This window comes from Scomber japonicus, chromosome 2, assembly GCF_027409825.1.
Source record: "Scomber japonicus isolate fScoJap1 chromosome 2, fScoJap1.pri, whole genome shotgun sequence".
NCBI classification, from domain to species: Eukaryota; Metazoa; Chordata; class Actinopteri; order Scombriformes; family Scombridae; genus Scomber; species Scomber japonicus.
Genome location: NC_070579.1, coordinates 1571568 through 1587862, shown reverse-complemented (window position 1 = coordinate 1587862; position 16295 = coordinate 1571568). Strand labels below are relative to the sequence as shown.

Sequence of the window (16295 nt, the reverse complement as noted above, 5' to 3'; positions counted from 1 at the left end):
TTGTTTGGTTTTAGTGACACATCTTTTTACTCCCTACTCTCCACAAGACGTAAATCTATAAAAACATCTCAAGAATGTAGTTTCATATATTTAAAAAAGTCTGCTGCAGCTTTTAGAAAACAAACAGGAGGAAATAAAGCAGTGAATTGCTCGGGGACTACGTTCAGTGGCGGATGAATCCACACTGGGAAGTCTATAGCATCAGGCTTTAGACACACACACACACACACACACACACACACACACATACACTACACAATGTTAGCAGTTCATTATCGTTTCAACTGTAGAAGAAAAATCAGAATATCACCAAACTCATCGTTAAAGCTCGTTGGGACTATGATTGGTTTCGAGTCAACACGGCTGCGTATCCATGGTTACCAGCGGTAAATAAACTGTCGGATAGGCACAGTGTTTGTGTATCTGTGTGCAGTAACGTTAGACGTCAACATGTACAGTTTTTATCTACTTGAATGATTTGTAACCTGCTAAACCTTCGTCGTCCATCCAATCAGCCGCCAGTAACTGGTTAACTGTGACAAACACTAAGAGTTCACCCTGACGTCCCTCAGCTTTCATCCAACTCCAACATCATTATTCATTATTCATTTTACTGTTCTGCTGTTTCCTCAGAGTAGCTGTCGTTTTCTACATGTTGAAGATTAATTTTTTAATCTAAAAGCAGTTTGTGGTCATCTGGAGTGTTGAGTGTCAGCTGTGCTATGTGTCCCTTCGTTATTTATTCTTCTTCCTGGTGCTACCACTTCGGACTCGGTGTAAAAGATAAATCATTGTGAAAGTGCTCTTAATTAATGCTTTTTGGACAAACGTGTATCACGGCATTAAATGTGACTGGAATCATAGAGTCATACTTAGAATCCTTCGAGTTTCAGTAGAACTTGTTGAATATTGATGTTAAGATGAAGCTGCTGGCTGTTCTCATTAAAAACTACATTTGTACCGTCTGGCTCTTTTCATTCTTCAGTCGAGACAAACATCTCAAACCTCCTCCTCATCACATCAGACTGAAACACGACAACTAGAGTTTATTGTCTCTTCAGTGAGACTCTCTGAAGCCTGATGCTAACATGTCACTGAGTCTGTTATACAGCTTAATAGGTACACATTACATAACCGAGTACTCAAGACTATACTTAAATATAGTTTTGAGGTACTAGTACTTTACTGTAGTACAATTTGTGGTACTAGTACTTTACTGTAGTACAGTTAGAGGTACTAGTACTTTACTGTAGTACAGTTAGAGGTACTAGTACTTTACTGCAGTACAGTTAGAGGTACTTGTAGTTTACAGTTTAAGGTAGTTTTACTTTACTGTAGTACAGTTTGTGGTACTTGTACTTTACTGTAGTACAGTTTGAGGTACTAGTACTTTACTGTAGTACAGTTAGAGGTACTTGTACTTTACTGTAGTACAGTCTGAGGTACTTGTACTTTACTGCAGTACAGTTTCAGGTAGTTGTACTTTACTACAGTACATATTGAGGTACTTGTACTTTACTGTAGTACAGTCTGAGGTACTTGTACTTTACTACAGTACATATTGAGGTACTTGTACTTTACTGTAGTACAGTTAGAGGTACTAGTACTTTACTGTAGTCCAGTTAGAGGTACTAGTACTTTACTGTAGTCCAGTTAGAGGTACTAGTACTTAGTAGTTGTAGAGATTAAACGGATGAAAGATTCTTAACAAAAATGTGAAAGTTTGGCTGTAGCAAAATCAGAGATGTGAGCATTTTTAATTATTTATTATATAATGTAGTAAGACTATGTAAGATGCTTGGAATATTTTCTTTTCCTTGTTATCATTACTGGTTTTGTATATTGATATCTGACTTTTTAATGCCTAACTATAGTCAGGATATACGGACAGGAGATGGAGGAATAGCTATAATCTACATCAGTTACTGTAGCTCGTTTGTAACAAGCTGAAGTTGTATTATGTTTATTTGCATTGTCCCGAACAAATAAACTAAATAAACAAATACCATTATACCATAGTTCACAATCAATGATCATTATGAAACCCAAAACACTACAACACGTAGGCTACACGTAACACTTACATCCAGGTCAGTTTTCAATATGTTCCAGTTCAGTTTCAGTTCAAAGATATTCCTGATTCAGTTAAACATTAAATCAATAATCCTCCAACCACGGTGAGTTTATCACAGTGACCATGCAGCAGGTCAGTGCTGGGTCACTTTTTGGGGTTTGTCGCCATCTAGTGTCCGTATGAGTGTGTGTGTGTGTGTGTGTGTGCGCGCTGACTCATACATACAACTTCTAACAGGAACAACAACCTTACCTTTTACGACAGCTCATAAATAAATAAATAAATTCACTAAATCAAATCTATAAACTCTATTAAACACTATTCATCATAACGTTGCTGCTTCACAGTTCAAACAGGTTCAAAATGGCGGCTCCGCTTTTTAAACACAATCAAACTTCACTTTAAACATTTGTACGTTAGCTTCCGTGATAAAACTGCTAAGGTTAAGCAGTTTATGCGTAACGCTTTCTTAGTTAGATTATTAGCTTGTTAGCATTCAAAAGTAGCATATAAACGACACAAATAAATGTGCAATGAAATTGGTCAAAACTCACCAAAACCAGTGTAGCTTATGTAGTACATGCTTTTAATCAAATCCCGACCAGGCAGGTGATGTTTCTCAGCTTTCAGGTTATTAATTCTTATTAAGTGTGATCGATCTGTTCCTCCTGAGCTGCTGCAGAGTTTCTACTAAAGGAGAAACGTCACGACTTTTTACTGAAATTATAATCAAACCATGTTTTAAGTGACTGAATGAATTAAGTACATTTTAACTGCTCCTCTTCTTTTTTGATGTTAAACAGCAGCTTGCATCCAATGTTACACACTACTGCCATCTAGTGGAATTAATTTACTCCTACCACATCCCAGCTTTCAAAGCCTTCAGCCCATCAGTTCTTTAAATATAGCTGAATAAGCATTTTCTGCTCGTTCCACCGATTCCATACTCAACAGATCTTTTATACATGCACTCTTCTCTTAGCCCTGCTCTTTCCATTCCTTCCATCATGTCCTTTCTTTCTTTCTTTCTGCTGCATATTTCCTGCAATTGACAAGTGTGTGTTCAATGGTTTCTGATGCCTGGCAATACTCACAGAGTCCAGTTGGATGTTTCCCTCTAATATTTAACCTTCATTTAAATCTGGAGGGATCATTGAGGACAAGCCCTCGTTTTCAATGATGCAGAGAGCACAGAGGAACAAAGAGACAAACAACAAAACAAACATTGTTAAAAACTGTTTCATTCAAAAGCAGAGTAGCTGATAATCATAGTTTTAAATTGGTCCATGGTAAAGATTGTGTTGAGTTTAAATGTCTGTTGTAAAGTATTTCAGGATGATGCAGCACAGAAAATAAAAATAGTTTTACCAAATTCAGTGTTAAGACCCAGGACACGCTGGAGAGACTATGTCTGGGCTTCCCTGCTTAGGCTGCTGCCCCGGCGACCCGACCCCGCGGATAAGCAGAAGAAGATGGATGGATGGATGGACAGTGTTAATGTGGGGAACGTTGAGCAAGTTTTTGCTGCAGAACCATACACCACACATCCATAGTCCATAGTCCTACATCTAACTAGAGATACATATATTTCAATGTTGCTATATCTGCTCCCCAGTCCAACCCTACCAGACACCTCATTACATCTATGACAGCTTTACACTTCTCCACAATACTTGCAATGTGGCCTCTCCACATTAATCTGGAGTCCAAATTCATTCCCAGGAATCTACAAGATTCAACGGTTTCTAGATTTCCTTCATAACCGTCCCTGGTCGGCTCACATTTCAGATGTCTATGAGTTGTTAACAGCTCCACCAAATACTGATTCTTCCCTCTAAACTTCTCACATGCTTTCATTTCAATAAATGTTCAAATGATCCAATATTTCAGCCAAATATTGAATATGACTTTTCAAGTTTATGCTTAACTTGTCTAATTTATTTCTGTCCCCTAAAACTGGAGGACTGTATAAAAAGGGAAATTATTTAAATACGGTTCACCCAATATGTGTATGAACACACTGAACATCAACACTTTAACCTCGTCAGAAGGTTCATTTAAAATCTGATGTGACAGAGTTCAAAACATTTGACAAAAACAAACAAACACAAATAGAACTAATCAATTCAGGTTAATACAACACTTCACTGGTTTACTTCAAATTAAAACATCTTGTGGTGTACAGAAAAGATATGATAGAATAACAGAAATCACACAGAAACAGTTTTCTCACAGGCCCTTACATCATCAGAGTTAAAGATTTTTATAAAACCTGAGTCTAACATGTTATTCAACAAAGTGTCTAGATTTCTTTAAATCTCTCTTCCCTTATAGGTCAGATCTCCTCTGTCCTCCAGCTGTTTCTGAAGCTATTTACATAAAATCTGCATTATTAATGAGCAAGTACTCTGACTGGCTGGAGATGTGGCCCCCACCTTCACCCCCAGCTACTCAGAATACAACCTAAAGAGTAATGCTGCATGTTTACCTGCAGTAATGTGTGCAGCTGGAGACATAAGACTTGTATCATATAGTGTCTACGAATCGGAGTCTGATCCTGAATGAAGGGAAGACCTTTCAAAGGCTTTAGCACATTTCCAGAGTCCTACTCTGCTCGTCATCCAGCTGTGACACAAACTGTGACTGCAGATGTTATATACATGCTCAGCGTAGCCACGAGCCCTTATTTATAGAACATTTTCTGATTGCAAAGAAAAAAAGAAAACAAAAATCTTGAAAACATATTTGGTGTCTCGCAGCATTTACAGTCAGACACTCAGTTTCATCACAGATTTATACAAGATTTCCTGGTAAGTAGATTAGTATGTGTTTTAAGATGACTTGTCTTTAAAGTTCTTCATGTTCTTTACAGCAGCTTTAACAGTAAACTTCTCTACAGAGAACACAGAGACACTGATCCAGACCAGACTGCAAACCCAGCATACAGAGGTTCAGTGAATGTGGTGTTGAAGGTGTGGAGGTGGATCAGTGTGTCAGAGGAGACTCTGTAGAAGGACAGAGTGCCAGCAGGACAGTCCACATACACTGCTACTCTGTTAGAGACAAAGGAGGAGGAGGAGGAGGAAGATGAGGAGGAGGATGAGGAGGAGATGGGTTTTTCTCTGTTATCGTGGCAGACAGAGTAACAATCTTCACCAGAGCACCTCAGACTCCAGGACTGATCGTTCTCTCCAAACCAGCAGTCAGGTTTGTTTCCTTTCCTGCTGATTCTTCTGTAACTCACTGATATATAAACCAGTCCTTTCCACTCGACCTCCCAGTAACAGCGATCAGTCAGACCTTCTGTACACAGCAGCTGAGCCAAGTAGTCAAACCTCTCTGGATGATCAGGATATGGCTGCTTCTCTGTCACTTCTGTCACCTTCCTGTTGTTGTCAGACAGTTTGAGGTTTCTGTTGACTGTGTTTGTGTCCACTGTGAGTTCACAGAAATCTGATGAAGAGAACGAGACACAATACAGCAGCAGTTTATCATCAACACACCTGATGGATTATTTGTTGCTTTATTAACAGACTGTTAATGAGATGAAAACTTTATCATGACTAATCGTATTAGATCTTCTGTCAAACTGAGAATTGACAAACAAGCTTTTGATTTTGTAGTGTAAAATCTTGACTACAATGATTGATTATTGAATGATTTATTTGCTATTGGTGTATTTTATTAATGATTGCTATTTGCTAAGGATAATCAAGACTGAAGGAGTTAGGAGAAGTATGTGATTCTGCACTTCATGATGTTTTAAGCACTTTCTGATTATATGTGATTAAATGTATTGAACTTTCTATTATTACTATCTTTAAAAAGAAAGAGAATGCAGTAACAAGTGTTATAAAATAATAATTTGATTGTTACAAAGTCATAATTTGATTAAAATAAGATATAACCTATGACCTAGATTATCCTGACCTGATTTTGATTGGTCAAAATTTACATTTACAACCAGCTGCTCCTGGCTGTACCTCGGTCCAGACTCGCTACCCGAGGGGACAGAGCCTTCTCAGTGGCCCCCAAGCTGTGGACCAGCCTACCTTTCCACGTTAGAGCTGCACAGTCTGTAGAGCATTTTAAAACACTACTAAAAACGTATCTGTTTTCCTTGGCGTTCAGTCCCAGCTAGGTGAGAATCCTTGGCTTTTACTTTTATTTTATTTTTTTACTTTTTTTAATTTTTTTTAATTCTAATTTTAGTTTTTAAATTGAGTTCTTAATATTCCTTTATTGTTTTTATTTATTATTATATTGTGTGTGATTATATTGTATTTTAATAACTGTGCAGCACTTTGGCTCAACTGAGGTTGTTTTTAAATGTGCTCTATAAATAAACTCGACTTGACATAAGGTAGAGGGACATCTCACTTTCTCACGATGGGCAGTACCAGAATTATCAGTATAAAAGGAAATTTGTATCAAAAATCATGATGTCATGGTAGCAGAGACGCTGTCTGTGTTATTTTGGCTTTCTTTGTCGACAAATAAAACTTTGACGGCTTTCAGCTGGACGACTCTTGGTGATGTTTTTCCTGTTTTGAACCTTTTTGAAACTTTAACTTTGAAAATAAAGTATTGAGCTGCTATCTTCTGATACGACAATTTAAACTACTGTAACATGTACTGCCTTGTTTTCATGAATCTAAATGAACACTTACACTTCTTCACACCAGGTTTCAGCCTCTGTTCTCCACCATGATCCAGTCTGGAGGAAGAAACAAAGTCAGAGTGAACCTTCAGAAGTTTCCTCATCAATGATCTTCATCAACCTTCACTCAGATCCAACATTAAGACTAAACAGCTGGATTTATGAACATATGAAAGCAGCTTCATCATGTTTGGATTCTGTGAAGAATCATCAGAGCTGACCGACCTCATTTCTTAGAATGGCAGTGGAATATGCTCTGAGGGTCTATTCTACTCTGCCTCTGATTGGCTAACACTCATTGGGCCTGATTAACTAAAGGTCTGCGTGTGTAAAAACGTGCAAACTTGACACCACCCGCAAAAAATATGCAAGCTGATCTACTAACACAGCACACTGAGATAATACACGCTGTCCATTTAGTAGTTTACCATAATGAATGGGGCAGGTATTAACCTGCTGTTGCTATGGAGACGAGGAGACGGAGGCACAATGACATTGACTTTGTCACTAAGTCAATATATTAGTTAACCTCTTCCACTAGAACCTGATCACATTTATAATCAATATATTAGTTAACCTCTTCACTAGAACCTGATCACATTTATAATCAATATATTAGTTAACCTCTTCACTAGAACCTGATCACATTTATAATCAATATATTAGTTAACCTCTTCACTAGAACCTGATCACATTTATAATCAATATATTAGTTAACCTCTTCACTAGAACCTGATCACATTTATAATCAATATATTAGTTAACCTCTTCACTAGAACCTGATCACATTTATAATCAATATATTAGTTAACCTCTTCCACTAGAACCTGATCACATTTATAATCAATATATTAGTTAACCTCTTCACTAGAACCTGATCACATTTATAATCAATATATTAGTTAACCTCTTCACTAGAACCTGATCACATTTATAATCAATATATTAGTTAACCTCTTCACTAGAACCTGATCACATTTATAATCAATATATTAGTTAACCTCTAGAACCTGATCACATTTATAATCAATATATTAGTTAACCTCTTCACTAGAACCTGATCACATTTATAATCAATATATTAGTTAACCTCTTCCACTAGAACCTGATCACATTTATAATCAATATATTAGTTAACCTCTTCACTAGAACCTGATCACATTTATAATCAATATATTAGTTAACCTCTTCCACTAGAACCTGATCACATTTATAATCAATATATTAGTTAACCTCTTCCACTAGAACCTGATCACATTTATAATCAATATATTAGTTAACCTCTTCACTAGAACCTGATCACATTTCATTTTGTTCTTGCAGCTTTCTGCTCGTCCATTAAGACACAAAACCCTCATTTAAATACTGCTGTCTGCTTCTGCAGGAGCAACAGTTGCTCATGTTGTTCCTGCACTCCTATTGCACCGTGCACGCAATTTAGTACCTTTATTTGGGATCTTAGTAAATCAGGCCCATTGACTTTGTTGGTTATCAGGTGGCATGGAACATTGTTCATGCTAAAAAGCCTTACAGTGCCGACAAATTTATAGAGACATGCCTGAAAGATGTTTCTGCTGCCCTCACTCATTAAAATGACAAATGAAGTATTCTGTCAGACCAGCAGCCGTCACAGAATATCACATATTACCAACTTAACTAAAACACAGTTATGAACGCATCTTGAGAAATACCAGAATACAATGTCATACCCCCACCCCACAAAAATGTGAGTTTCCCCCATAAGACATGATATAGTTTGCACATTGCCACAACAAATGATGTTTTATTTGTTGGTTGTATGTGACAGGTACAATAAGACCACCAGTAAATTGTGTTCATACCTAAGAGAAAATCCTAAATACAAGAGAATTGGTGAATGAGGCAAGTTCTCATAGATCACTCTCATGAGTTCTTTATGAGAACTTCTGAGCGTACGAGTGCTTCTCATATGTGGCTCACTGTGAGCACTTGGTTTGATGTAACAGATCTCTGCTAATAGACATATCAGGATTATTGTTATGTAATGATAGGCTCATAGAATATGATAGAAGCATAAACTGAGATTATTAAGATCTAATTTGCAGTTAAATAACAATGGTGTGCTGCTACATGATCCCGGTCTGATATTAGTTCAGAGATCAGTCTCAGTGGGAACAGAGACTCTCAGCACATCAGTTACTGTCTTCACTGTTATCAGCAGAGCTGCTGGTACAGACTGTGAACCAACAGTCCTCAGCTTGTCAGTGTGGCAGAGAAACAGTGTGCGAGCTCTTGTTGTCTGTTCATACCTGAGAGTGTCCAGATCCTCCAGACCAGCAGAAAACAGCTTCACTCCTGAGTCTCCTGGATGATTGTAGCTCAGGTCCAGCTCTCTCAGATGGGAGGGGTTGGATCTCAGAGCTGAGGCCAGAGAAGCACAGCCTTCCTCTGTGATCATACAGCCTAACAGTCTGGAGACAGACACACAACTTAGTTTTCCCCAGTTAAGCACAGTACATATAGGTATCAAACATAGTTTAGTTGTTCCTTTTCAAAATTATTTATGAATACTTTAAAATACCAGAACAAAATGTATGTTTTGTGTTACATTTGCTTAGGAAACAAACTGCACTGGAAAGATCTTTGCACTGTAACTTTTTGCACTACCACCATCGTACACGTTCAATCCTACCATAGCATCCTACTACATAACTTTATATGTGTGTTTGTGTGTGTCATATAAGCTACTGGGTGCCTTAATTTCCTTCAGGATGAACCAAGTATCATGATTATCATCATCATCATCATCATCATCATCATCATCATCATTGTGGAGCTAGGATTAGCATAAACCCGCCCCTGCTGCTGTAGAGGTATAAATACTTTCAGCACACACTACTACTACTACAGTCTACAGTTAGCCGGTTAGCTGAGCTAGCCACCATGCTAGCAGCTGAGCTAGCAGCCGAGCTAGCAGCAGAAAGCTCTCAGACGTAGCGTCCATGTTACTGGTAGAGGCAGTGACTGATTGACAGGTGACACTTGGTAGGGGGCGGGGCTTCAGCAGACTCATTATTGTTATATGCCATATTCAAGGACTCAACGATCAGTGCCTAAACAAGAAAAATATACCAGCGGCCTTCATATGATGCATGTGCAGCATTTGGGACAGAAGGACTTTGAAGACATTAACAGAAATACAAACTCTTATCCAGCAGATTTCCAACCAAACTACATAATACATCACATATTGTACTTCAAACAGTTGAACACCTAAGTCTCTTTTTCTGCATGATTTAGCTCAGCAAAAACACCATCAGTGCCTACATTCATTTGAACCTGGCACTCATAAGTTAAATTAGCAGTAATACTACAGATTTTTTATGTCCTCACTAACATTCATCTGTCTGTAAACCAGCATTTAAATTGTCATCTACTGAACAAATAGTTACCCCTATACCCAAGAGTCTGCAGGACTCTTCAGTCCAGCAGAGATCAGCTTCACTCCTAAATCCTGCAGGTCATTGTCACTCAGGTCTAGCTCTTTCAGACTAGAGGACTGGGAGCTGAGGACTGGGAGCTGAGGACTGGAGACAGAGCTCCACAGCTTCTGTCTGACAGATTACAGCTGGAAAGTCTTAGAAAAAAAGTGTACAGAACATATGTGGAAACATTTCTCACTATATTTAATAATGCATGGTACTGATGTTCTGGCAGTCATTGTACCTGGAAAAAAAGAAGTCAATAAGTGATTATAAAACAGCAAAGTGACACTTCAGGTCACTCCTATGAATCCTGACCTGAGAGTCTTCAGTCCACAGTGTGGACTCCCCAGTCCAGCAGAAAGCTGCATCGCTCCTGAATCCTTCAGGTCGTTGTTACTCAGGTCCAGATGTCTCAGACTAGAGGACTGGGAGCTGAGGACTGAGGACAGAGCTGCACAGCTTCTCCCAGACAGATAACAGCAACACAGCCTTTAAAAGAAAGAACAGAACAACAACATGTGTGAAGACAATAGTTTATAGATATAAAGAGGCACTTCTTACATTCTTACTTTGTATGAAAATAGAAACGATACAATTTCTTGAGAAATGCTTCTAAATTAAAAAAAGACGACTGTGACTTCCGGTGGAGCGAGCACCCAAGATGACCGCGTAGAGAAATCCTCTCACCCTACCCCTCCTCAAAATAGTTAATACCATACCCTAAATATAAGAGAAAACGGTCGGAAAGCTGCATAATCGCGGTAATATGCAACAGGTCCAGAAAACCCTTACACAATATGGTTTGAGAAGTCTTAATCGACAGCATCAGGAAAACACGGAGAACTCGATGTGAGTGTGTGATTATCAGCTGTGACGTCATTGCTATGCGCCGGCGTCTTTGTGTACCCGCCAGAAAGTCCGTCTGAAAACCTACTTTCTAACTCGTTTTTATCCAGTCTAAGGCTATAGATCTTTTGGACACTGGTGTTTTAAAGCCATCTTTTCCTAGGCAAAGACTTCCCTGAATTGGATACACATCTGCTGTCGTGATCTGCCAAAACAACTCAGGAGGACAGTCGCACACCGCCTTACTTCATCGACAACTATTGGTATTTTATTATCTACCACACTAAGCATCGGTGAATAAAGCTGATTTCAACGTATTCCAAGTCTCTCAGATAGACCAACAGTTCGGCATAACACTCAGACTTTTTGGACTGGCTTAAGAGGCATACACACATACTGCTTTTTGCATTGCATTGACTACTGCTTGGTAGGTAGCTACACGGCTAAGCTAACCATAACAACTATGCCCGATATAGACAGTGAACTAATGCAGCAAGCAAACAAAAAGATCTCTGACCTCAAGGAAGACATCCGACGGCTCTCTGATGAACTCCAGAAGAAAGAGTCACTGCTGTCCAACTTCATGGAGGTAGCATCTGTACAATCCAAAGAGATCGCCTCACTCAGTACAATCCTCCGGGACACAGTCGCTTGGGACCCTGCCGGTCCACAACTCTCCTCCTGCTCAACACCCAAGCCGCCACGCTGAACCGAGGTTGTGGTTCGCGGTCGTAAGAAGGACTCAGGTGGGTCTGCTTCTCCGCCTTGCCTGAACCTCTCAAACCGCTATGCTGCCCTATCCGCTGACAACCTGGTTCACCTAGATGGTCCTCCTGCAGCTCCTCCTTGCCCGGTGACGACGCCTGCTGACTCCGCAGCACCATCCAAGCACCAGCTTACTCGCCCGGGCCCGAATCTACGACCCTCATCCCGGTCCAAGACCTCCTCCTCTCGTAAGAGAGGCTGTGATGCGCTGCTCTGGTGCTCTTCCTTGCCCCGAGCCAGTTAGTGATACCTCTCCTAGGTACGATGCTACTGCTGGTGCTCTTCCTCTCCCCGAACCGGCTATCGTTACTTCTCCTAGGCACGATGCTGCTGCTGGTGCTCTTCCTAACCCCGAGTCGGCTATCGATACCTCTCCTAGGTACGTAGCTGCTGCCCGGCCACAGCACTCCCCTGCGCAGGCACAGAGCACGGAAAAGCCCACAGTCATCGCCTCCTCCACCCCTCTTCGCTCCTACCACACTCATAGTAGGAGACTCAATTATCAGAAACACTCGCTTCTTCAACCACACACTGCTTCCCTGGAGCCACAGTGCCGGTTATCCTGGATAAGCTCCCCGACCTGCTGTGCTCTCTTCCATCATCCATCAACCGGGTCCTAGTTCATGTAGGAACCAATGACACGTCTCGCCAGCAGTCGGAGCTGACTAAAAAGGACTTCAATGCCCTTTTTAGCCTCTTAAACAGCTGTGAAAAGGATGTCTGGCTCAGCGGACCTCTACCAACTGATGGCCGCGGAGCTGGGCGCTTCTCAAGAATCCTCAGTCTTAACACATGGCTCCAGTCCGCCTGCAGAATCCACAATATTGGTTTCATCGACAACTTCAACCTATTCTGGAACCGTCCTTCCCTAATCCGGGCCGACGGACTCCACCCCAACAGTCTGGGTAGCAGAGTATTAGCAGCTAACATCCAGCATGCTGTACTGACCGCTGCCCCCCGTGATTGACTGGTCACTAGCCACGCCCCCCTCCCGGAGCCTTCCTCTTCTCCGCCTACTCTGGTAGTGGACAGTACGGCGTCACTCACAAGCTCCCCCTGGCGTTCAACCCAGGTACCAACACTTTCACTGGTTCATTACCCTTACCATGGTCCACTATCTCCTACTAACTGCCATAAAGCTACTTCTAATGCTGTGATTAACAGGTTGCCAATTCCTGTTGTTATTTCACATCGTAAATCAATACACAGGCACAGGTGCAGAGGAAGTGTGGATCACAGTGCCCTAATTAATCCAGCCAGGTCAGTTAACCCCAAACCTCACATCAGCAATTTAACCTTTGGGTTATTTAACATCCGTTCGCTGACTAACAAGGGACCTCTGCTATACGATCTCCTGAACGATCGTAAGTTTGATTTCTTTTGTTTGACCGAGACATGGCAGCAGCCTAATGACTTCTCACACCTTAATCAAACCGTTCCTCCTGGGTATGTCTACACGTCACAACCCCGTTTCTCTGGTAGAGGGGGCGGCCTGGCAATACTCTACAGTGAAAAGTGGAAAGTGTCCTCTATTACCGTACCTGTGTACCCTTCATTTGAGTCCATTGCTCTCCAAATCAAGGGCCCTACTCCTACCATCCTCGCCACTGTTTATCGTCCACCCAAGCCGAACAATGCCTTCCTGCAGGAATTCTCTGCCTTCTTAACAACCTTATGTTCTGTGTCCCCAAATCTACTATTGCTGGGTGATTTTAATATTCACTTGGATAACATCAACAATGCTTTTACAAGGGACTTTACTTCATGCCTTGACAGCTTTGGAATACAGCAATATATTGACTTTCCAACACACTCCAAGGGACACATTCTTGACCTAATCTGCTGCTCTGGAGTAATCCCTCATAACTGCTGTGCCTCAGATCTGCCTATCTCAGACCACAAGTTAATATCCTGCAACATCAACCTAAGACTATCCAAGACTATTATGCATCGCTCTATCACATTCCGAAACATTAAACATATTGACTTGTTGGCTCTCTCCAATGGTATTGATGACCTACCCAGCAGAGAAAATGTATCCACCACAGATGAACTGGTATCCCACTACAATGATGGACTTCATGGACTGCTCAATACTCTGGCACCTCTGAAAAATAGGTCTGTTTCTTTTACCCACTCTGCTCCTTGGTTTACACCAGCCCTACGCCAGCTCAAAACTAAAGGCCGTCGCTTGGAGCTCCTTTATATTAAAACCGGCCTTGCAGTTCACAAAGAAATGTACTATAACCACATACTCCAATACAAGGATGCTCTTTCCTCAGCCAAGACCACATACTACACAACCTTAATCAGGACAGCTGATGGGAACACTAGAGCCCTATTCTCAACTCTTAACAACATTCTGAAACCACCTGATGCTCTACCACCTCATCTGCTCACAGTTACACAGTGTGATACCTTCATGACCTTCTTCAATGCCAAAATTGAAAATATCCACCAGACACTGACTGCTACTAAAAACTCTGCATCCTCTCTGCACTCTTGGCCTACATCTTCCTTCAGCTCTCCGCTCAACAGCTTCATACTGCCGACTGTCTCTGAAATAAGTGGTCTCATTCATAAAGCCAAGTCATCTACCTGCCAGTTAGACCCACTACCTACCCACCTGGTCAAAAGCTGCCTACCTGCCCTGTCTGCGTTAATAACTGACATCATTCATTCCTCACTGACTTCTGGTGTTGTTCCACCATCACTAAAGACTGCTGCAATAACACCAACACTCAAGAAACCTGGCGCCAATCCAAATGACTTGAACAACTTCCGTCCCATCTCTAACTTGCCATTTCTCTCCAAAATACTTGAAAGAACCGTTGCAGCTCAGATCCACACCCATCTGTCTGACAACAACCTTTATGAACAATTTCAGTCAGGCTTCCGTCCCCTCCACAGCACCGAGACAGCCCTAGTGAAAATCACCAATGACCTCCTGATGGCATCTGACTCTGGACTTCTATCCATTCTGGTTCTCCTCGACCTGAGTGCACCCTTTGACACCGTCTCTCATGACATCCTCCTGGACAGATTAGCCTCCATTGGAATCACTGACATCCCTCTGGCTTGGTTCACATCATATCTCTCTGACCGCACACAGTTTGTTCAAATCAAAAACCTGAGATCCGGCTCCTCTCCAGTCTCTAGTGGTGTTCCCCAGGGCTCTGTCCTTGGCCCCCTCCTGTTCATTATTTATCTTCTGCCTCTTGGACACATTCTCAGGAAATTTGACATACAATTCCACTGTTACGCTGATGATACCCAACTCTATCTTTCCACTAAGCCTACTTCCACTCTGCCACCCACAGCTCTATCCGACTGCTTACTGGAAATTAAATCATGGCTCTCACTAAATTTTCTTAAACTTAACGGCGAAAAAACTGAGGTCCTCCTCATCGGTACCAGATCAACCTTAGCAACACTCAACACTTTCTCCATGTCCATCGACAATACCACTGTTCCTCCATCCCCTCAAGTAAAGAGCCTGGGTGTCATCCTGGACAGCACACTATCGTTTGAAGCCCACATCAATAGCGTTACTCGGTCTGCATTCTTCCATCTACGTAACATCAATCGTCTCCGTCCCTCACTTTCACCAACCTGCACCGCTATCCTGGTAAACACCCTGATCACATCTCGTCTGGACTACTGTAACTCTCTCCTCTTTGGTCTTCCGCGGAAATCTCTCCACAAGCTCCAACTTGTACAGAACGCAGCCGCTCGTATCATAACCAGAATTCCCTTTATTGAACACATCACTCCTGCTCTGCAGCAACTTCACTGGCTCCCTATCAAATCCCGCATTGACTTTAAGATTCTACTCCTCACATTCAAGATTCTTCACAACCTGGCACCATCATATCTCTCTGAACTTATCCACATCTACACACCTTCTCGAACTCTCCGATCCTCCTCTGCCAACCAGCTCTTCGCTCCATCTGCCAACTTAACCACCATGGGGTCAAGAGCTTTCAGCCGATCTGCCCCCCGCCTATGGAACTCTCTCCCGCCTGACATTCGCACTTCAGACTCTGTCTCTACTTTTAAATCCCGCCTGAAAACACACCTATTCAGAGTGGTCTCCCATTAACTATGCACTCTTCATTCTTGTTATTTATTATATTAATGCACTTTGAAGTCACGTTCATATTTATTTTTATTTTTATTTTTTCTTTCTTTATTTATTTTCTTTCTTTATTCTTTATCTTTGCACTAAATGTCACCTGATTTGTATTGTTTGATGTACTGTTTTTGTGTTATATGTGCCTTGTAAGGTGACCTTGAGTGCTTTGAAAGGCGCCTTTAAATAAAATTTATTAATATTATTATTATTATTATTATTAGAACAACATGGCGGCGACACAGGCCCCGTCTTCAGCAGAATCCACCGGAGAGCTAGTGGGTATCAAAACGCTGTTGGAAGGTATTGCAACAGACATGGCTGGACTAAAAACTGGCATGGACGCGGTCCAAA

General features: G+C 41.2%; 1 protein-coding gene across 1 annotated transcript in view; it reads right to left on the bottom strand.

Annotated features, from left to right (window-relative positions):
• Window positions 1-4510: 4510 nt before the first annotated feature.
• LOC128377056 (NACHT, LRR and PYD domains-containing protein 14-like) overlaps window positions 4511-16295 on the bottom strand; it is a 71060-nt gene continuing 59275 nt past the window's right edge. Inside the window, exons 12-15 of the mRNA XM_053336945.1 lie at window positions 10514-10687; window positions 9023-9184; window positions 6745-6791; window positions 4511-5527 (exon numbers count right to left, since the gene is read on the bottom strand). Coding sequence (XP_053192920.1) covers window positions 4968-5527; window positions 6745-6791; window positions 9023-9184; window positions 10514-10687 — 943 coding nt within the window. The 3' untranslated portion in view covers window positions 4511-4967. The remainder of the gene's footprint in view (window positions 5528-6744; window positions 6792-9022; window positions 9185-10513; window positions 10688-16295) is intronic.